Source organism: Paramormyrops kingsleyae, chromosome 9 (genome assembly GCF_048594095.1).
Source record: "Paramormyrops kingsleyae isolate MSU_618 chromosome 9, PKINGS_0.4, whole genome shotgun sequence".
Taxonomy (NCBI): domain Eukaryota; kingdom Metazoa; phylum Chordata; class Actinopteri; order Osteoglossiformes; family Mormyridae; genus Paramormyrops; species Paramormyrops kingsleyae.
The window spans coordinates 35,926,077-35,948,490 of NC_132805.1; the positions used below are offsets into that span (position 1 = coordinate 35,926,077).

Consider the following 22,414-nt stretch of genomic DNA (forward strand, 5'->3'; position numbering starts at 1 on the left):
ACATGTGTTTTCTTTTCGAATTATAATTTCGATGGGGAAAAGTGAATTAAGAGAGATACATTTACGAACAAAGTTGGGACGTAGAGCGCGTGTTTTCCTCATATTTCTCGATCATGCGCAATAACGTCGTCTCCTAGCAACGAATAACTGATTGCAGCTAACCTAGCAACGAGCATCCACCAAAACATGGCGGACGATTTAGATGATTTGTTAGACGAGGTGGAATTAAGGTTTTGCCGTAATGTTTCCGAAACTTCAGTGACCTCTTCTACTTCTAAAGAGGACAGAGATCACTCATCTGGGAGCAAAAAGAAATCAGAGAGGAAAAGCGGAACGAACGGGTACCGTTTTTGCTGGCTAGCATGGCTAGCTTAGCATGGCTAGCTTAGCATTAACTCCATGTCCAGCAGCCTTGGTGGCTAGGTGGTTGTGGTAACTGCTGGGTAGTACCTGTTCGGCAACATATTGCAGGAGTTATTTTGTACTTTCTTCAGTTCTGGTGTTGTCCTGAAGTTAGATAGCTCGCCGGCTAGTTAGGCTAGTGCGTAACCAAAGCTAACAGCGGGTAGCAGCTGTAACAGCTGCGCCGGTCCCTTCGTGCATTGTGGCCAGCTAGATGGGCGCGTGCTTTTCTTTGTTTTTAAAGAACTTCTAACACTGTACTCGCATTTGTAATTATACTTGGCTGTTTACACCTCGCTAAAATACAGATTGTAGTAGTGGAAATCTGTATTCTCGTGGATGGCTAATAAGTTTGTAATAAGCAGCTGTAACCTTTGCGGATTCTGCTGAACTGCATTTAGCTTCAGGCTTTTGGATTAAAGTATTTCTGCCTGGGTCGTGATTTACCATTTCATTGTAATGGTTATAATTATTTTCTTTTTAGGCCAGTGGTCATAAATTAAATAAAGTTACTAAAAAGTTAATGAAGGTGGACGATCCTTTGAAGTATTTTTCTCCAATCGTTTCTTTTCAGTTCCGGTAAATCAGGCTTGTCAAAAGGAAGAGCCGAGGAAGAAGATATAGACGCGTTCCTAGATGACATATTGGACAACGACTTCGATTCCCTCCGTTTAGATGTAAGGGGCGTGTTAATGAAACTATATAAAACGTGACCCTCACACCCGATAGGCATGTCTTTAGTAACTTCCGTGTCACTGTCGCCCCCATGACAGCCTATAATAGTGTTGTACACACGATAAGATTAAGGCCGACTTTATTTATTCTCCTTGAAATGCTCATCTTTCATGCTTAGTGCTGCCCCATCTCAGCGCCTGTCAGATAACTGGCATCTTGAAGCTGTCCAGGGAGTGTGTCAGGCAGGTTAGGCAGGAGAGATTGTGCCTCTCATCCTGTGCCTCTATATCTGCTAACTGAACAGGAGCCAAAAGTGGCCAGGCACGACACGAAGAATTCACCGCTTTCTCCAGCAGATAGAAAGTAAGGGCAGCACTGCATTGTGGTGTTTAATTAGCTCACTTCTCTGATGTACCAGGAGCTGAATGTTTGAGTGGTGTGGTGCAGTCGACCCTCACAGTCCCCCAGTGCCCCCCTCCCCCTTCACACTCCCTGTGTTTTTCATTGGCAGCCATTTCCTTTTTCAGCTGGATGACTTAATGATTCCCTGCTGTTGTCCCACACTCTTAGATGCTGTCCTGTCTTCTTGGGTGGAAGCTCAGTAGAAACCGGCCTGGGAACCAGTACTTCTCAAAGGTATGTGCAGGTGGACAGCCGAGAAGGCAACGGGAAAGTGCCATCAGAGACACGCCCTGTGTCATTAGTGACAGCACTCACTCCCTGTCAGTGCCCTTTGTGTTGAAAACACTATAGCTTTTCCAGCCCATCTTGAGCATGGCAGGTTAACATTTTCCACCAGTCAGTCATGTGTTTCAACTTTGTTTTTCTAAATGCTGTCAGTGATACATCGTATTTGCGATGGTCTCCCAGATCCCTCTTGTGTGAACGGGCAGTATTTACACCATTGCACTTGTTGTAGCCAAGTTTGAGGAAAGCTATAGTCACACTGCTGGGACTCGACACACAAGGCTGGTAATATACACTGTTGACACAGCTGTTAGTCCACTGAAATGGTAATATTCTTATATTTCTGAACACATCTGGGTACAGCGACATCACATGCACTAGAGCAGTTAAATATCTGCAGTGCAATATGAGAGTCTGAGGCGCTGAGGGAAGTCTCTGGATCTGCTTTATGAACGGCTCTTTTAGCCGAAGCAGGCGGAATTCTGACTTGTGTCTATCCAAACCGCGAAGTTATCCAGCCGGCTGCCTTTCCGTTAAGGGCATCTTAAGGGCACCGCACTGGGTGCAGCTGGCGTAGGGTGAGCGGGTGCAGAACACAGCTGCCCACAAGCCCAGTTTCTTAATAACAGAGGTTTAAGGTTGATGCTATTAGTGTAACCATGTCTCCCCATGTGGCTAGCTTTCTTCTGCAGTCAGACTGCTTGTTCTCATCACTTGCTCTGTAGGGTTGTCTTATTTGTAATTAAAAAGGGATCCGTTGGGTTCTGAAATCAGCGTTGGGGAGAGAAACTGAGAATGTGGAACGTAGGAAAATACACAAATCTGTGGAATAACACATTGCATCACTGGCCGCTCTCTCTGGCCTGTGCTCAAATGTATTGAACCCTTCGCTCCGAATTCTCCAAGGCTGCTGCAGCCAGTAACACAGAGGCGATTGATGTGAGCCGTTAAACTGCACACGGGCGAGATGGCTGAGGTGGTAACGGGCTCCCCAGCAGTACCGTATATCAGCGCTCTGTCACCTGGATGATGTCATGCCAGGTCCTCTGGCTAAGTAAACACGCCGTCCACACGCAGAAGCTTGACGTGCGTTTGGTCCCTGCTCCCGGCCTGCTCGCTGGGAGGGAACACGGGGGTTAAGACTTTAAAAGCCTCAGCAGCAGGCGATTAAGTGTTTGCAGTCCATCATTCCAGCGGCCGAAACGGTCTCTCAGTTGGCTTGAGCCACGGAGCAGAGCTCAGTCTAGTAACATATATACTTCCGTAGACGTGATCCGTAGTTGGCTTCTTGAAGCGGAGCCCCCACCGAGCGACCAGCATTACCAGGCCGCATTGTGTGCCTTTGCGGTTGGACCTGTTAATCGGGTATTTCGGGGAGTTGGAGAGCGATCAGAAAACCCCCAGCACGCACACTCGCTGGAAAAGGGGTCACTGGTGTTTATCTTTTTATGATCTCTCACTCTATGTCAGGAACGAACTGTTATTTTAAGGACCGAGAACCAGCAGCGAGGCTGTTATTAAGGCAGTGACTGAGCCTGGGAGCGAGGTGGGGGATGGGACATTCGCACCTCTTGTAGTGCTGCAGCAGCATAATTTTAATGCACCGTCACAATGTCTCTGGGGTTACCATGCAGAGCTTCTCGTTGTCTACGGTTTTTTCCCCTCTTCACACTCCCTTTGTGTTTATGTGGTACCAGAGGGTCTTTTATTAGCATTTCTGAATAACAGTGTGGGGGCAGCGTGTGGCTCAGTGGGCTAAGCCTCTGTGCCTGTGATCAGAAGGGTCTTTGGTTCGAACCAGGCCCTCTATGGGAGAGCTACAGAGAGAAAGCTGGGGGATGTGTACAGAGAATTTCAGTAAATGTGTAATCATTCATTTAATGATGTGTGCTCTGTGTGTTTAGTGGATGTTTAGTGGATGTAAACTCAAGGTTTAAAACGGATGTATAAGCGCGCTTTGCCTGTTTTTCGAATTTGTTTCAAACAAAGTTGTGAATTTTGCTTACAGGGCTTGCAACCAGTTGCGCTGCACTTCCTGCGATTTCCGTGTGACCATGTTTGACGATTATGAGTGGGACCCTTCCTGTGATTACCTCTTCTTCAGGTAAGGTTCTGCTGCACCGGACACAGGAGTGCGTGACTGCAGGATGTCTTATCCCCTTTGGTCATAAGGGGGCAGTGTTAGTCCTTCTTTGGCAGGGCCTGTGGAAAGACGGGAGAAAACACACGTGAGAGTCATCAGGAGCCCTGTGCCTCAGTTCAGTAAATCTGTTATGCTTGGTGTTCATTTTCAGCAGCTATTTTCTCTGAGTATAAGGGCAGCTGAAATGCAAACCAGTTTTCTACTGCCTGCAGCTAATGGACAATAGTTCATAAACAAAATGTTGTAGTTCATAAATGAAATATGCAGACTTTTTGACACCATTTTTGGGGCCTAGCAGCTGATAGCTGTTACTTTCTTTTGGGGACATTTTTGAAAGGGAGGGCAGGACAATAATGCCATGCCGGGAGCCCAAGACAGCAGGGACATGTAGCCGAAACATTCAAATGTTACGTTAATTTTAAACAAGTACTCAGATCCTCATTGATACACATGATAGGGCACGAGTATCTGTCCAGGATAACTGGGCACATGACCGGAGAGACTCTGAACGGGATTGCAGTTTATCTCAGGGCACACAAATGCAGACACTGTGCATTCATTTAGTCGTCTATATTTCACGCATATTTTTTTTGGAAGTTATGTGGCAAGAAGCTGTCGTTTGATTAGCGTCTAAATATAAGGAAACTCTTTTGCTCATAACATCATCCTGTGTAAACGCTGGATATTGTAGCGTGTGAAAATCCCACCACATTAGACACCAACAACAAATGACATTAAAAATCAGTTCAGTCAGGTGTCTAAGCTGTTCTATCACTTAATGGAACAGTAAGAGACGCTCTTGAGCAGGGAAGTTAGGAGAATCTTAAGACATCTGGGGACCAGCCCAGAGACCTAATCTTTCTGAAGGTTTGAGAACTGAGAATATGGCAGTTAGAACATGAGCTAAACAAATCATTCAAGGCCCGTTCAGATTCATTCAGAGCTTCAGGCCTGAATCCTCGGACTCGTCACACATTTGCTTTGACCCTTCATGTATGCTGTAGGTGTTCGGTTGGTATCATTTGAGTCGATTTGAGAGGCAGGCTGGCTGCAAACAGGTGAACCTAATATACTGGCCACGTATTACAGATAGCGTGTTATTGATGAATTATACACGGTGATGTTGAGAATATCTAGTATATAAAATGAGAGATTATGAAGGTCTTTTAATGATCTTTATGCATTCAGAAACATTAACTTTATCTTGCAGAGGAGATTATGCCCTTAGCTGTGTACTGTGGTGTTTTCTTACTTGTGCTTAGGGTTCAGTAGAAAAGCAAACTTCATCCCAAGACTGAATCATAAAGATCGTCCGAGTTTCAACTTTAATACACAAATTATATGAAATCGTACCGACGTCTGAGTACTGAAGCCCAATATAGTTATGATATTTCGCAATGAAACATACCTGAAAGTCTCCTGGCACTGGCATGAGTAATGAGGAGTATAAAACTTTTTGCAAAATTTCCATGGCAGTGTTGCAATATCTTGTAAAGTGCATAACACCTTCTCAATAGAATTCTTTGAAAAATGTTTCATTTTTGTTGTAACCATGGCACCAGCTTTTGAACGTGGAGGACGATGAATGTGACGGGTTCCGTTTCACATTTTGATCTGACAATTGTTTGTTGCACCCCTGCTGTCTTAAGTCATTTTCCATCCATCTCAGGTTCAGTGTTGGCTGAGCAGTTGTCTGTTGCACAAATTACGTGCAAATGCATGCAATCAACTTGGGTAATTCCTCTTTGTGGGCTTGTAGCAAGCCTACAGTCAACATGGTGTAATGACAATTTTCTCCTATTGTGTGAAGAAAATAGCTTCTGCGCTTTTAAGTGTAATTCAAATGTCCTGGCTCTTATGTCCAATCCAAGGTGATCACAAAGCGACTTCAAGCCACTGTGAGCATCAGACTGTTTAATTTATCTGACAGTGGGTCGAAAATTACAGTGACCTATTGGGGGGGCATGTCTGAGGTTTCTTTCAAACTTCAAAGTCCCTGTCACTGGTGCTGGGTGAAGTGATTTGGCCATGCAGTGTGTACAAGCAATATCTGAAAATCATTCTGCATGTGTGCACTTCTGTTTTAATGTTCCAACTGGCTGAATTGACTCTCATTTATATTTTATATTATCTACTTAGTAAGCTAAGGCAATTAACTAGATGTAATTATCCTTAAGGCACGTTCCGGGCAGCCGGCTGTGCTGCTAGTCCCAAATGATATTTGGAATCATTCACCCCGCTGTGCCAAACCCCCCCCCCCACCCCCCCAGCAGAAGAAAAGCGGACCTGGTGTTTGAAATGAAATTCGGTTTTAGTCCCACCTTTACAGAACTCATTTCCCCCCCCAAAGCTATAATTTACACCCAGAGACTGATTTGCCAGCATGAGTGAAGCCAGCAGCTTGGAGGGTCATGTTCGGCTGGGGGTGGGATGCTGGCTCGCCGGGGGGGGGGGCCGCAGATTTGACAGCCGCGCTGTCGGTCTCCGCCCCGCAGGAACAACATGCCCAGCCGTGAGCGGCTGCACTGCAAGCTGAGGAGGAGGAGGGGGGCGCGGGCGTACGCCTGCCAGTGCAGCTGGCGCTCGGCACTGCGCCTCACACACCTGAGGGACGAAGCCCGTCTGAAGTGGGTCTGCGGGAAGCACCCGGGCTGAAGGTCCGGCTCCGCCAGCTGCCATCCCCATCTGTTTCTTGGTATTTTTGCTAATTTAATAACTTTTTAAAGATATCTTCCAAGTGTGTATGTGCGTGTTTATATGTCATATATACGCATACATGCGTGTCTGCGTATTTGACAATATTGAATAAGGTTCTGCTGGCCTGGCCTCTCTTTTGGCCACACCTCCTAATCATCCAGGGTTTGGGGTGGAATAATGAGCCGCTGATGTTTATCCCAGTGGGATCCCATGCAGTGTTCTGGCCACTCTGTCACTTTGTGTTCTCACCCTTTTTTATTGACAAATTTCCAATCATAGTAATCCTGGGCGCCCCTTGAAATCTACCAAGGGAACCTGCTTTCTGCAGAGTGCCGTTCGGTGGGCTGGAGCGGAGACACAGCAGCTGTCAGGACCCTGGCAAGATGGGTGAGATGCTGGGTCTGGGCAGTGAACACGGGGGACCCCCGACAGGCGTCTGTCAGGGCCGTTACTCTCTCGTGCTTAATGGTATCCTCGTGTCACATAACAATGTCACTCATTGATATTGTTCAGCTTTTCAAACTGGCCGTATAATTTTCTCCAGTATCTGTTGGTGTAGGCTGCCTGTCCTACAGTGGAGAAGCTTCGGATTGAGAAAAGCACAATTTAAACTGAATTTGTATTTGTATGTGAAATGTGAAACTCACAGAGACATACGCATCTGGTTACTTTACATGGTCATCTAACAAATGCGTGTGTGGCTGCTCATTGTACATATACAAACGGACATAGTTAATTTACAGATAGATGTTTAATCCTTGCCATCAGAATGTTTATCTCTTTGGCTGCTGTTGGCTGCTTTGACTTCAAGGCCCGGATTACCCTGCTGGTTCTGCCTTAACTGCTGTACCAAAGCCCTCTGCTTCACTCTGCATGTGTTTCTTCCTCCTTTCAGGGGTCATATTATGTGAGAAAAGTAGGATTTTTTCATCATTGTAACATTCATTCCCTCTGCTGCCTGGGATAGGCTCAAGGCCTTCATGTAACCCTGAGCAGGATAATTTAATGGATGTATGGATGGATAGATGGATAGATAGATGGACGGACAGACGGACTCTGTAACAGATAATTACAAAAATGACATTTGGAAGCTAATTTTATAAAACCTTTGAATGCCTCGAAGAAAATTAGAAGGTTAAGATTCCAAAATATTGAACTAGGAGTACTTGTATTGCTTTCTAGAATGTTCTAAAGTGTAGCTGTGTTCATGCTCACTTCTGTGTGTCTGGTATGAAATGTCACAAATGCTTATTTTTTTACACAGCAGGAATGATCTGTGACTAGAATGATTTGTAACAAACAAATAAATCATGTAAAACACACCCTTCGGCACGTGTACATTGTCTTGTGTCGGGGGATATTGTAAACACTTGAGGTATTGCACCAGCGGGTGGTTGTCTGTCTGCCCCTTGTTTACCACGGTACTGACTGTCTTGTCAACAGAGCTGCAGGCAGATTTCATGTCGCTTGTTTGCAAACGTCAGTCTCAGGGTATCATTTCACGGCACGTCCATGACGTTTTCATAGTCACTGTCAGAGGAGCAGTCTGGGTCCTGGCTCACAGATGTTCGCAGGGGGGCTATATCCCAGCCCACATTCTGGTAGTCATCCTCTGAGGAAGTGCTAGAATTCTCTGGAAGAGGAACGACAATCCAGTATCAGGCTGGAGCCCCATAAATCTTCCCATCTTGGAAATGGAACAAAACCACTCAAGGAACTGGGAGAAGTTGCTCTTAACAGATATGTTTCTTTGAAAAGGCATAAATTTCAATATTGACATGTCACCAAATTAAAGCTGCACTGTTTATTGTTTAAATAATCAGCAATTAAAAAACTGAAAATCAGTTTAACACCTGCTCCTTCCTGCCATATTTGTTTCTTGCTAAGAACCAGGCAGAAAACCGCAGTGGTAAATTAAAATAATTGGCATATTAATTGACAGGTTTAAAGCCAGAGTATTACGAATGCGTCAGAAGGGACCGGGATCACGCTCAAGTTCCAGTCGTGTTTTCCATCACTCAAGTCGGCACGGCATCGGCCCACCGGCCCTTTGGCTCGCAAGGGCTCGGGTGCCAGGACCATAAATTACCAGGACTCCACGGAGCTGCTGGGATGGGGTCACCACGGTCTCCGGGGTCACCACTGCCCGCAGGGCATGGGGAGTCGATGACGGGAGGCATCATCGAGTTCTCAGGGGCCGAGACGTCACCGTGGCCTTGGGGAAGAGAGAACGAATTCTGAGTGAAATGCACAGGAGATTCTCTGCTGTATTTGTTAATCACCCACGGGCTGCTCCTTAGAACGCCGGTGTAGGGAAGCCAAAGTCAATCGCATACAGAATTAAGCAGCAGTCAGCAGTGTGGCTGTGTGTGTTTGGAGCCACTGGGGACAGGGGGGCAGACCTTGTTTGAGTAGCTCCTCTGCGTTAGGCCCGGTGTTCTTGTACTCTTCTCCAGATGACGTGCTGGAGGAATCGTGGTCAAGCAGGTTCACTGTGATGTAATGAGAAGGGGAGATGGATCCAGAATAATACCGGCACTTTTTTGTGCATAGTTACCTAATAGTGCAGTGGGGGTTTATCCAGAATGGCTGATACACCCATGTTTGCATTTAATCAATGACAGTAGGGCTACAGAGGCTCAGAGCATCCTCACCGTTTGCTCTGGTGTCGCATTTCTGTTCGGTGTTGATGTAGCTCTCTCCAGACGATGTACTCGAGCTGTCTTCGTACGCTGCTTGTTGATGTGGAGGAGAGATCGGGCTCTCGGGACAGCTGGCTGGAAAATGAGTTTTAACACATCAAAATCCAGCTCCAGGTGAAGCTAACCTTTACTGCGTTTGTGTGTGTTTGATGTGGAGGGGCTGTTCTTGAAGCTGTCTTTGCACTACTTTGTAAGTTGAGTCATTCCTTACCCTGTTCTTCAAGGCAGTGAAAAGCTGGCTTTTGCATCACTGCACTGCTTTGCACAGTTCCGCCACGTACAGAGTCTGAAACAGAGGATGTCTTTCATTTAGTCGAATTATTCAGTTTAACTATTCAGTTTTTCTTTTGATTCAATTTTTAAGGCACTTCAGATTATATTACTGTCTATCAACTAGGGATGAGAATTATAGTCATTTTTAGGGCTCACTTATCTGACAAAAAACAAGTGCTAAGTATTTAAGTGCTCATGGGAGGGTGGAGCAGAATAAGAGAGAGAGAGTTGGGGTTTAGATAACATGGTTACGGTGGTCACCTACGTCAAAAGAAATTGATGCAATGGTATGTCTGTGCAGGGAGCCCGAGGCAAACATTCTCATTGGTTATGATTCCACTCACTGCCCACGACTGGCTGACATAATGCGACGCCACGGGGTTGGTCAGCAGGACTAATCACACAGTTACTGAGATGCTCTGCACCGCACCGTTCATCTTTTAATAGTGTAAATCAATATGTGTATTCATGTATTTATGTTAATAGTAGTGATGTAGTCAAAACCACCTATTCTGAGACCAAGTCATTACCAAGACCAGAGTGTATCGAGACTGAGACAAGACCAAGACCAAAGCAGGGCTAGACCAGTTCAAGATCAGAAACAGACTAGATCAAACAACACATTTAATGTGGAGCATAGGCACCATCTTGGGGCATGGCAATATGGCCTAAATTTTGCGTCAAGTATAATTCGAACGATGGACGTTTTTTTTCTTAAAATTTCAATAAAAATGCTTCTGTACAGATGTAACATCCTCTCGACTGCAAAAATATGTGAATAATGTCTATGCGTTATACCAATCCAAAGTTACAAGCCTGAGCTTAATGGGTGCGAAAATAAATGCATTTTGCGTTTGCCGGGTTCTCGGATAACAAACACGTACCCATTCCTATATCAACCTCAATGTGCTATTTTCGTGAGCATTTTTTTACTTTTCCCAGACCCCGAAAGACCTGTGTTTGGTGAAATACAGGCATTGTCTCACTCTTATAGGATGCCATGGCAACTGCAGGCTCCAGACTGAAATCAAAGTGTTCGTATTCTGAGTTGTCCGACGTCGAGGCGTCAGCGCTGGCCTGGGCTTGCAGCCTCCTAGGGATTGGCACGCCTGTGGGCAGCGAAAACGAGGCATGCTTTGGTGACGGGCAAAGAGGTCGGCAGCTGGGAAGTCCGTCAAGGCGCCATTTGTCTCGTCTTTGCACGTGTGGTACTGACCCCCGTTGACCACGCCGCTGGGGGGGCTGTCGGCTGGGGCGTTCATCTGAATGATGCTGTTTCTTTGATGCTCTTCATGCTGTATGGGTGCTGGCAAGCCGGAGTTTGTCTTCAGGATGGCAAACACTGAGGAGGAAACATAGACATCAGACTGTTCACACAAAACAGCTACAACCCATCTCACACTATCTCACAGTGCAATAGACTTCGTATTCACTAAAAACACACGTATCTCCTTATTGTGATCTTCCGTCTCTTGCAGATGCAGGACTGATTCAGAATATCCTTCCTCATAATTTGAAAAAACTTAGCATTAATTATTTTGTCTCTGTACTTGTTCCATGTCAGAGTTGTTAACACAAAATTAGCTGTAGCTACATGTCGAAGTCCATAGTTATGAAATAAATATAAATAAAAAATTAAATAAGGAACAATTTTTTAAAATCTATTTTGTCCAAAGAAGCCGCATGTAGACATCTGGGCTAAAACCTGCTTATCTGATACATTCTGAACATGAGGGAGGTCAGTCACGCAGCAAAGTAGAACGAGGAACAGCCACAAGCACAGGTTGCATGTTTTACGGTGCAAACCCGTGATGCTCTCCCGATCCCCCTTACCGTCGGGGGGTGTCAATGTGGAAACAAAGCAGGAAAACAAAGCTGTGTCAGTCTGGAATGCTGGTTATGTGTTCTGCCCATGTGGGATGTGGGGGCGGTCCCGACCCACTGGGCTACCACCTGGTTCTCTGTGTTTGGATAAGGACCGGAGTCACATGACCTTTCGAGCTGCATGTCAAATGGCCCTAACGTTGTAGTTTTGCAGAGAAGCATGTATCAGCAAAAGGAGGCAGAGATGATGTTTTGTGTGGAATGGCTGCTCACCGTGCCCATTCCTATAATACCGGCAGAGCGCGATGTTCACAGCTGGAACCATCAGGAGAATGAGGGTCAGAACGATGCAGCCGGTCACTGCGGGGGGCAGTCTGGCCAGGGCTTTTGTGGTCATGACCGTGCTCTCCATAACTGCAACACATGAACTCTTTAGTGGGTCCAAGTCTGTGCCTCATCTGCAACAACACTGGAATTAAGCAGAGCAGTATTTCCCAGTCCGGTCCTTTGGGACCCACAGCCGGCCCACGGTTTTGATCCCTTCCAGCTCCTGGAGGGAGCAAAAATATGGAGTGTCTGAGTCCCCAAAGATCGGATTGGGAAACACTGAAGCAGAGAAACAGCAACTTGGCCATGTGCACTTTCACCTGTGGTCAAGGTGGGGCTGTCGGGCATCTGTGTCATGTTGGCCGTAGTCGAATAGGGATGCTTTGATTCTGCAACAGCAGACATGGGTAGAGTCATCGGAAGACAGTTGCAATGTTGCCTGTTGGCACAGGCTGTTAGAGGCGTTTAATAAACACTGATTATGCCCCTGCTGGTGAAGAGGCCAGCTGTGCATGTGAAGTCTTAAATACTCAGGTATTGTTCACTAATTATGTATTTGCTTGAGATGAATCATACATCGGCGCCATGCACTTAGCAGAGGTGAGGATTACCTGAGCACACGACTCCTGCGTCCTCTTTATGGCCACAGAACTGTTCGTGTGTCTCGAAGGGGCACTGACGCAGCTGCGTCTCGTTTCCGGAACACTTGACCTCAGCCATGGTGATGCGTCCCTTGCCTGGCCCAAAGGACTCCCTCTCGCCCGTCGCATCCACAGCAACGCCGCATCCCAGCTGCGCGCAGACCACCCGCGCATCCTTCTCATCCCACCCGTCGTCACACACGGTCCCCCAGGTCCCGTTCTGCCATATCTCCACCCGCCCTGCACAGTGGTCCGAGCCTCCCACCAATCGGACGTCAGCGTGCCCTGAGTGACACACGGACCCACCAATGAGGTGGTATCCCTCAAAATGATCCAACAAGGTATCTTTTTTAAAATGCAAACTCACAACAGGTGATGTTGGACACTTCGGTGCAGACACTCAGCGAGCCCCCCTTGCAGAGCAGCTGGCCGTTCCCATAGCTGCAGCCTATCAGACAGAGGGTGTCGGGGGCCACTCTGCCCCGGGTGACCTCATACACCCCCCCGCAGACTGTCCTTGCTGCCGCCTTCGTGTCCTCGGTGGAGAGTTGCACTGTGGTCCAGTTTCCGTGGTGAAACACCTCCAGGATCCCAGAGTAGTTGCTGGACAGTCTGGGTGTATAACCCACTGAAAAGGGGAGGGAGTGGGAGACACACAGGAACTGTCACACCTTCCTGTTTGACTGTCATTATGGGGACATGATGGGGACATTCTGGGGACCTGACGGGAACATGACGGGGACATGATGGGGACATAATGGGGACCTGATGGGGACATGCTGGGGCAGGGGTGGGGGGTTATTCTATGTTGGTCTCCTTGGTTACAGGCATCTGATATATTACAGAGAATGTCTCCCTATGAGGCATGCAGTTCCCCCAGCAACGCTGAATTCCTGAGGCAGCAGGGTTCCTGAGAGCGAGGGGGGGCCCGGCGGCTGCGGCCCGCGCTGCTCGATGCACCGAGCACGGCACCCCTGCCTGCTGCAAGGGCCCATCTGCGCCGCCACCACATCCTGTGACTCATTTCCTCTGGAAATGTCAGACGTTCCTTTGTCTGCGGGTCGGAGCAGTTTTTAGAACAGCAAAGCCCACCCCTCCACCCCGATGCAAACCATGTGATCCGCGTGGCACGGAGGTCACACAGTCGTAGGCTGGTGGCGGTGAACTCAGATTTGTATTCATGGAAGCTGGGAAGTTTATTCTCACCATGAAATTCTCAGAAAAACTATGATTTTTCTTTATTATTCCTTTTAATGATTCCAGATGAGTGATGTATCCATGACAGCCGTGTACGGCTCACAAACGAAGGGTGTCGTTCAGACTAATAGTGCACAGATCACAGGGTTCTACAGGTGTATCTAAAAACCATCACATATGCCTCATTCCCACCAACATGGAGCCGGGGCTGTGCTGGTTCTCACTCGGCGCCTTTCGAGAACCTGCCCGCATTTCCACCACTTTCAAAAATGAATGTAGGTGGAAGTGAGAGTAAGGTAAAGGCTCATATGTATTCCGTTTTGTTGGATTTATTTTTATCTGTTTCGGATTTTAAGTTTTCATAAGCTGCCAAACGAAACAAAGCCTTCAGGGTATGACTCGTTGCGCCCAGTCTGTACTGCCTGTATCCAGTTTTGTCTCATTAATGGCTTCCCTGTCTGTGTGCGTAAGTGAGTTTATTCATTGCGTTACCGCTGTCCTTTTAAGGATCGCGCAATAAAAGAGACTCTGCCAATAACTGAACTTTGCTGTGCTCCTCATGATCTCTTCACCTCTCAAGTGCCACAGTATTTTATTTATTAGACCTGTGGCATGGTTTTAATTTACAGTGCAAAGTTACTCCGCTAATAAGCTGTCTAGCTGTTTCACTGCCGTAACCGGCGACATCACACAAAACTATATCGGCTATGGACTAAATTTTCCGGGGATGCAGAGGGTTTGAGAGATAGCCTGTCCCACTTTCTCTGACATTACGGGCACTAATTTCCTTTGTGGAGGCCCATAAATGTTTAAGTAAGCAAACAAAAAATGTTGCATCTTATTGCTGTTACCTTATAAATGTTACTAGATGAACTGTTGTATATAAGCAATAACATTCTCAAAGCTGTGTGGTTCAACTCCAGCACATCACAGCTATGACTCTGCGGTCCTTGGTCTGTGGTCTCCTGCCAGGATCTATTTGAGTACAACCACGCCACTTTGAGTATGTTATTGTGTAAATAAAAACTGACTGATTGCCGGCATTTTTATAAAATTAGTATTGCAGGCATGACGACTAAACACCCAGATACACGGAGGGACCGCCGACAGCATGATCTCTTTCCGGAATCTTCTGCACTCGCACCATGCAGCTTGGCTAGGCAGACCCTAGGCAGACCCCCAGTACCTCACTGAGGGGTCACAGGTCTGGCTGTCAGAACCCTGAGCATGACATCAGGCCTCAGACCTTCAGACCTCAGCTAGTCTAGCATGTGACTCACGTCACATATATCATTTACACATAAGAAACAAGCTGCAACCAGATACTTAATTGCTGCTGTGATGCTTTAGGGTGGGTGGGTTAGGTTTTTTTTATCAACTTGTAAATGCTGTTGATAGCCAGAATCTAGACTGGGATTATTATAGATAACAGCTGTAATCAAGGACGTTCGTTCCTTAGAAAACATTATTCAGTTAAAAATAAGAAATGTTACAGAGGTACTGTATGTATACTACAGTTACACCATTTCAGAGGTGAAGCGACCAGACAGGCAAGGAGGCCGACTGCCGGGGGGGCGTGAGGGCAGCCGATTAGACAGAGCGATGCAATGAAAAATCTGCCGCCTTTGTGTATTCTGCTTTTCACAAAAGCACTAGTGTTTATTAAATTCTCCTACTTAGACTTCACACTAAAATAATGGTAATAAGTTTTACTATGTCGGGGGAGAGTGAGCTGGAGAGCCTCTAAAATTGCCTGTGCGCCATGTTAATGTGAAATTAACTATTAACAGGACAAGTATACATTTTGCGCAGCTTCCGCAAGCAGAATGCAGCTTATGTTACACGGTGGTGATCTGTGCTGCTGCGTCGGTGTTGTGGATGAGCTGGATACGTCACAGGACAGGAGATGGCCTCATCTGGATACATTTATAATTATGAGGCACAATTGGCTTTATCTTGTTTTTTATCTGTTAATCTTTTATTCTGTTTTCCTGTTGCACCAGGGCTTGTTTCTGTGGTAACAGGGGTGACAGCTTCACAGAGATAATGGCTGTATGACCAACAGGAGGACATAGAGTTTTTCCATCTATGGTTAAGTGTTTCACCTCGGTGCCTCTGTTTGGGTTCCGCACGAGTTTGAACAAACAAGTCCAGAGGCGACACGTGCGGCGAAGTATCACTAAGCACGTGTGCTTTTAAGTTAGTGAGGCTCTTTAAACTCACCCGGGGGTGCGGCCGATGTGTTGGTCGCTTCCGTGCCGTTCGAGAGCTTATCATGTTGCTTTTCGGGTGGGGTGCCGATCCCTGCGGGGTGACAAACGGCCAGACAGTCCGTGTTAAGAGGCAGCACCGTCCTCCGCGCCGCGGCAGGTCTGCCAGCACCATGGCAAATGCCGATGAACATTTTAATAAAAAAAATGTTTACCACAGACATGGTATTTAAACACATAGCCTACATAGTTTTTTTTTTCCAAGGAAAACATTTTGCCACAGACACAGACGAGTCACATCCTACAGCAATACCATTCAGTTAGGGGCAGCGTGTGGCTCCGTGGGCTAAGCCTGTGTGCTTGTAATCAGGTCGCCGGTTCAAACCCAGCCTCAGCATGTCTGCAGGTCCTTGAGCAAGGCCCTTAACCCCCAGCTCCCTGAGCGCTGCTATGGGTGGCTGCCCTTCACAGCCAGCTTGCTTACAAAGAGCAAGTTGAGGGAGGTGTGAAGACAATTTCCCCACAGGGATTAATAAAGTGATGATTATTATTATTATTATTATTACTACTTCATGGTCACCTGGAGTTTTACCTGTAGTTTGACCTTTAGTACGGTCATGGTCACCTGGAGTTTTACCTGTAGTTTGACCTTTAGTACGGTCATGGTCACCTGGAGTTTTACCTGTAGTTTGACCTTTAGTACGGTCATGGTCACCTGGAGTTTTACCTGTAGTTTGACCTTTAGTACGGTCATGGTCACCTGGAGTTTTACCTGTAGTTTGACCTTTAGTACGGTCATGGTCACCTGGAGTTTTACCTGTAGTTTGACCTTTAGTACGGTCATGGTCACCTGGAGTTTTACCTGTAGTTTGACCTTTAGTACGGTCATGGTCACCTGGAGTTTTACCTGTAGTTTGACCTTTAGTAGAGGTCATGGGGCATTATGTCATGTATCAAAAAGGGAGAATGGAATGCAGCCGTATCAGGTTTTACATTTATCCGTACCACTTTACAAGAGGGCCTGCTTTTGCCATTTATAAGTAGTAGTAACTCATTAGTACCTTATTAATAATGAATTAATTTATCATTTGTTTATAATTGTTTATTTTACAGTGTTTACAACCTAATTACTGCACATCAGTACCTCATCATTATGCTACATTTGAATCCCACTGTTGTGTTTTGTCACAGAGTGTCATGCACTGGAAGTCATACGGTGCGCGATTGGTATGTGACAAATAAAATTTTAATTAGAATAATTAATTACATTCTAAAGCAAGGATAGTCTTATTGTAGAGTGGTACCCAGTTATCATTATAGAAGTAAGGTTATAGATCAAACTGGGAATTGCTGGTGTAAAACCAGTGTTTTGTTATGATAATCCTGGGGATGAGTCAGTCATACATATACCATTATGCCCCGTTACCATGATCCTGAGATTCAACTGGTTATAGAAATATTGTTATACGTAAAAAGGATGCAAACCAGTATTCCCTAACCTGGTCTGGGGGATCTTTGTTAAGTTCATCAGTCTAATGGATGTTAAATAGTTTCTGTTAAGCATTCCAAGTGCTAGTTCATACGTATAGATGGGGGGGGAAAAGCTTACCAAACAAAATCATTGTTTGTATGACTTCTGGGACAGGTAAGAAAATCATGTCGAAAAATACTGAGGCGTACACAGAAAGTGGTACCATTCTGTTACTTATTATTGACGGGTTTAATTTGAAATTAATTGTCTGATCAGTCCTATTTAATCAGATGTTCAGGAAGTAAAATTTTTAATATTTTAAATATTTTTAAAACAAAGAATATTTTATATCCAAAAATAATAATTTTCAGCTATGTGGATATATCTACGATGGAAAGGCCAGAACAGTCATGTAAGATGTGAATCTCAACCTGGTACTGTATGTCTGGCTCTTCTGTTCAGCATTTTGCTTGTCTAGAACAGAATCACACGCCTTTAATCATGAACAGAGTGAATGGTTCAAAACATTCATCACCTAAAAGGACATTTTATTCCAACAGAAGAATGCCCAGGAATAACATCCATGTATTTCAAAGTTACTGACTTCCAGGTTGAAGGGCGTGTTGATGAAGACATGTTGGTGACACTACAGCACCGACAGAACAACCTTAATGCCAGTCATTCCACATATAGATGCGTGTCAAAGAGCACAGGTCACATTTCCAACCATTTTTGTAAGGAAAAACTCATGGTTTGGGATCATGGTGTTTCAGTCACGGATTGGATCGAGACTGAAAGGAGACAATGTTGCTTTCCATTTATTGCCTAAAGAACGTAAAGCAGGGAATTTCTAATATGCTTCATTCACACGAACACACGGCTGCTTTGTCTGTATCTTCACTGCAACTCCACATCGTACGGAAGTCCACAGAGAACATCCATCATTATCTTTTTCTGTCTTGTTATGTTTTCTTATGATCTCACCGTAGCCGAAGTTGTTTTCTCGAGATCACAAAAAAACGAAAGTTTTCTCTGGAAAACCAGAATTGTAATTACACATCAGATCATGTCTGTGACCAAGATGTCCGCTGCGTTTGTCCAGAGAAAAAGGGAGCTGGATTCCACTAGAAATGCTACTGGATCTTTTTTTAATTGCATTCCCACCAAAAATGTGAAGATCCCCCCATGAGCTCATTATGAAAAATGAATTTCAGGCTCTGAATGCAAGTCCTCTATGAACTTCTGTAGCGTTGAGATTTAGTGAATTATTACTTAAAAAAATAACAGCGACAGTAAAACTACAGCGTGGGCCAACAGTAGGTGTAGAGTTTTTATTTTACAAAGTTATCTTTTAAAGTAGGTACACAGTTTTTTTATTTTACACAGTTATCGCTTAAAGTAGGTACACAGTTTTTATTTTACAAAGTTATCGCTTAAAGTAGGTGTAGAGTTTTTATTTTACACAGTTATCGCTTAAAGTAGGTACACAGTTTTTTTATTTTACACAGTTATCGCTTAAAGTAGGTGTAGAGTTTTTATTTTACACAGTTATCGCTTAAAGTAGGTACAAAGTTTTCATTTTACACAGTTATCGCTTAAAGTAGGTACACAGTTTTTTATTTACAGTACTCGTTGGGTCACGTTTAGTCTCTTAGGAATTCGAAATGTCCTCCGTCAACGTTGCTGTTTACTAGAGCCTGTCGCTGACGCTGTGGCACACAAATCCCGGGTAGCATCAATGTCTACAAATGCTTACTAGGTGAAGGCCTTCGATTAATCCACTGTGTAGGGCTTCCTCTCAAAAACATTCTGCTTTTTCTGCTTTACCAAGTCCAGGTCAGGTGAGTGTGGTGGCCAGTCTATGCTGGCAAGTCACCCAATCTAATGCGGTGGAAAGGTGCAGGTGTTCTCAAGGTACCTAAAGTGTGTCAGTGTCAGGGACGGGCTGCAGGAATGTATCATTAATGTATCAGGAATGTATCATTAATGTATCAGGAATGTAACATTAACAGAGGACATTTCAAACACCTAAGAGACTAAACATGACCCAATCAATGTAAAACAAAAACTCTACAGCTACTTTAAATAATAACATTGTAAAATAAAAACCTTACTTTGTAAAATGAAAAGTGTATACCTACTTTTGACCTACCCTGTATATTTCACACTATTGTGATTAAACTTTGTAATTGGTCCTCAGTTCACGTGCTTGCCGGACCTGGGTGGGGGGTGCGCACAGATCATGGATCAGCTACAGTCCGTTGCACCAGTAGTTTTCATTTTGTCAGAAAAATGTCACACTCCATGTGATAAATGAACACCCTGCTATGGCAACACAACTACCTATTTGCTTATACAGTCCAGTGATTCATCATTACCACAAAATGCTCTTTATCAATCCACTCAAACCCATTTATCTGGGACTTGAGTTTAAGGCTCTCTTTATGTCCATGCTCAGCAGGTATCGGTGTCCCATTACGCAAACAGGACAGTCTGTGCCCAGACCGGCAGCCGACATGGTGCCACGCAAGGCCGTAAGAAGCAGCATTGTCACAAAGATCGGTATAATCCAGGCAAGGGAGCCAAGAGCTGCCATGTTTATCGGTAAAATCGTCGAGAATGAGCTTTGTGCCATTTCTCCTTTGAGCGGACCTCCCCTTAGGTACTCTGTTAGACGTAGCTAACGAGAAGCCCAGCGTTTGCAGGCCACAGGGGGTCTGATGTGGACCTGCCACGCATCCCGGAGTTCCCGCGGCTCAGCTGGCCTGTCGCCGTCACATTCTGTCACCTTCGGATTTCATTTTTACGTCGGAAAACATCTGACTTCCAGTTTCTCTATGGATTACTATGTCTTAGATTTTTGTCAACATTGGATGTTTTTTTAAACCAAATTTACACTTCAATGACTTGAACGTTTAATTAACATACATATTTTCACCTGTTAACTATTAAAATCCTGTTGAGTGTGATTTTTAAAATTAGGATTAGGGTTTGCAGTTTATTTTATATATTAATATGTTTTTATGTATTCATGCTTTGACTCGTTTTAAACTGAGAAGTTAATAACAGTTTGAATAAGCAGAGCTGCTGCTGTCTCATTCCCGAGGAAGGCAGGATGCACACGTTTGGGTCCATGTGGACGCACGGCAAATCCGGTGCCAATTTCTCAGTCACTGACTCAGTCTGGGCAGAATTCAGGGTATTCTGCGTGTTCAGTACTTTGTGGAGTGTAATCGATGCCTTGATGAGGGCTGGCGCTCGCTAACGTGCCCAGGGGGGCCGGCAGAAAGCACGGCGGAGAAGAGTGGCCATGATACACGCAGATACGCTCACACGCTCCGCGGCGGTCAGACTGAGTGTCCCATCTGTGGTCGTCCTGGTTATATCACCAGAGAGTGCTAAGCGTGCCTCAGGCCTCAGTGAAAGCAGCAGTCAGTTATAACACTCGCTTGTTCTTCCCCAAAGGACCTTCCCCCCGTACTCAGTCCATCCTGAACTTATCCAGTATTTCATTAAGGATTCTCACCACGCTATACTCAGTTTTCTTTTACTCTTTTTTGTGAAATTCCAGCACTTTCCAGCTAATTACTTTGAGGAAGATGTGTTCAGTGGTGTCTAACCATGTAGGAATTTCCCCAAATAATATATATATATATATTTACAAATATATATATTTAAAAATTGCAAACTAAATGAAGTATTTAAAGGTACAAGTTTAAAGCAAAAATATAAATAAAAACACATAAAAATTCTTCAAGTAGGAATACCCATTCTTTTTCTCTTCCGGTCCATTGAACGGAAACAACTTCTCTGTTCATTCCGATGTCGCAAATTTTTAAATTGCTACCAAACCTATTACCTGCCACCGATACATATGTTGCAGTTAATCTCAGGTGTGTTTTTAAAGTTTACCGAGTTTAAAGTATCGCTTCAAACATGCACTCGAAGTTATTTTGGATGCTCTGTAAAATATGGAAACTATTTAAAAAAAAAATATTTAGCACAATAATTTAAGGAATTCCCTTTGGGTTCTGAATTGGATTTGAATCCAGGTCACTGGACTTGCTTTACGAGCCAGATGTGCGGTTTGTCTTTAAAAATAACCTCCAGGCACCAGTGTTTGTGTGTGTCACCTGCACTGGACGCAGCACAGAGCCATGCTATTTCAGATTTCGGCAATGGAGGATAAATTAATTGACATGCAGGGGATGTGGCATGTTTAACAAAGCACTTTGTTTATGGTTACACTGCCGACCCGCTCAGTGTCTGTCTCTGCTTTGATAATATCAGTGTTTAATGAAAGCGAAGTATTAAAATTTACCATCTGAACTAAACGAAAAGCACAAAATTGCCGGAACATTGGATCCTTCTTCTCCTGTTATCCACTGACCACTGACTGGTTGTTTGTGTGATTTCGTCTGTGTCAACAGCTACAAACCCAGGTTAATGATTTGCTGAAAACCATCAGTAGACAGAAGAGGCAGCTCCCCTTACCTTGATCGATCAGAGCCGGGCTGCATGACACCCAGGCGAGCCGCCTGTCCGTCGTGGTCTGACCTGAGGGATGCGGCAGCTCAGCCGGAGCCTCTTACCTTGGAAGAGGCTGACAGCCTGAAGGACAGTGAGCGTCTGCAGCAGTCTGCTCCTCCATCTCATGGCGCGGACTCTGTTGTGGGGGCCGCCTGTCTCTTTGATAAAAAAGCGACGTTCGGCGACAAAAGGAAAAATTCTGTCTTCATGTGCTTCTGTTTGGCGCGGCGCTCACTCAGCCACGGCCCGCCAGCAGGTAACCTTTGTAACATGTGGTTTCTGCCTTTGCTGCTTGTGGGCTTACTGGGTCACATGGCCCTCTCTGGGTCATGTGACCGCACGCTGCTTCCCATGCTCAGTGCATGCAGGGCATCGCCGCATCTGATCACGGATGGAAACTTCAGATATAAAAAAAAGGCGATGCGTAGCGATTCTGCAGTGCTGTGCCCTAAACATGCACCACATTCTCATAGCTGCCAGCAGAGCTTGGGAAGTTGCATGTAAAGCTGCTGGCGTTTATAAAAGCTGTGAAACTTGATTGTTTGGGCCCAATGAGGAAAAAACCTTTCCATAAACCTGTAAAAACAAAAAGCATTCACAGCCTTCTGAAATGCCGCAGGAGCCATTAAAACGAG

At 45.2% G+C, this 22,414-nt stretch overlaps 2 protein-coding genes across 5 annotated transcripts; one reads left to right on the plus strand and one right to left on the minus strand.

Annotated features, from left to right (window-relative positions):
• Window positions 1–131: 131 nt before the first annotated feature.
• cfap418 (cilia and flagella associated protein 418) lies at window positions 132–7,926 on the plus strand. Of its 4 annotated transcripts, none has more exons than XR_002838732.2 (7): window positions 132–341; window positions 977–1,079; window positions 1,382–1,440; window positions 1,648–1,713; window positions 3,773–3,868; window positions 6,403–6,991; window positions 7,149–7,926. XR_002838732.2 is itself a non-coding variant. In XM_023815481.2 (7 exons), exons 1-6 carry the CDS (start codon window positions 187–189, stop codon window positions 6,560–6,562), a joined length of 639 nt encoding a protein of 212 aa, XP_023671249.2. In that variant the 5' UTR covers window positions 132–186; the 3' UTR covers window positions 6,563–6,602; window positions 6,884–7,926. The 4 variants fall into 4 exon arrangements, 3 of the variants coding, with proteins under 3 accessions (XP_023671249.2, XP_023671261.2, XP_023671239.2); XM_023815481.2 differs by having other exon boundaries at window positions 6,403–6,602; window positions 6,884–7,926; XM_023815493.2 differs by having other exon boundaries at window positions 6,403–6,602; window positions 6,915–7,926.
• LOC111845791 (uncharacterized) lies at window positions 7,337–21,974 on the minus strand. Its single transcript, XM_023815461.2, has 13 exons — window positions 21,842–21,974; window positions 15,792–15,872; window positions 12,739–12,999; window positions 12,342–12,656; window positions 12,051–12,119; window positions 11,677–11,817; window positions 10,796–10,921; window positions 10,566–10,688; window positions 9,518–9,592; window positions 9,259–9,381; window positions 9,007–9,096; window positions 8,694–8,819; window positions 7,337–8,237 (listed from the first exon to the last, which is right to left on the minus strand). The coding sequence occupies exons 1-13, from the start codon at window positions 21,903–21,905 to the stop codon at window positions 8,104–8,106; spliced, it is 1,728 nt and encodes a 575-aa protein (XP_023671229.2). The 5' UTR covers window positions 21,906–21,974; the 3' UTR covers window positions 7,337–8,103.
• Between the last annotated feature and the right edge of the window lie 440 nt (window positions 21,975–22,414).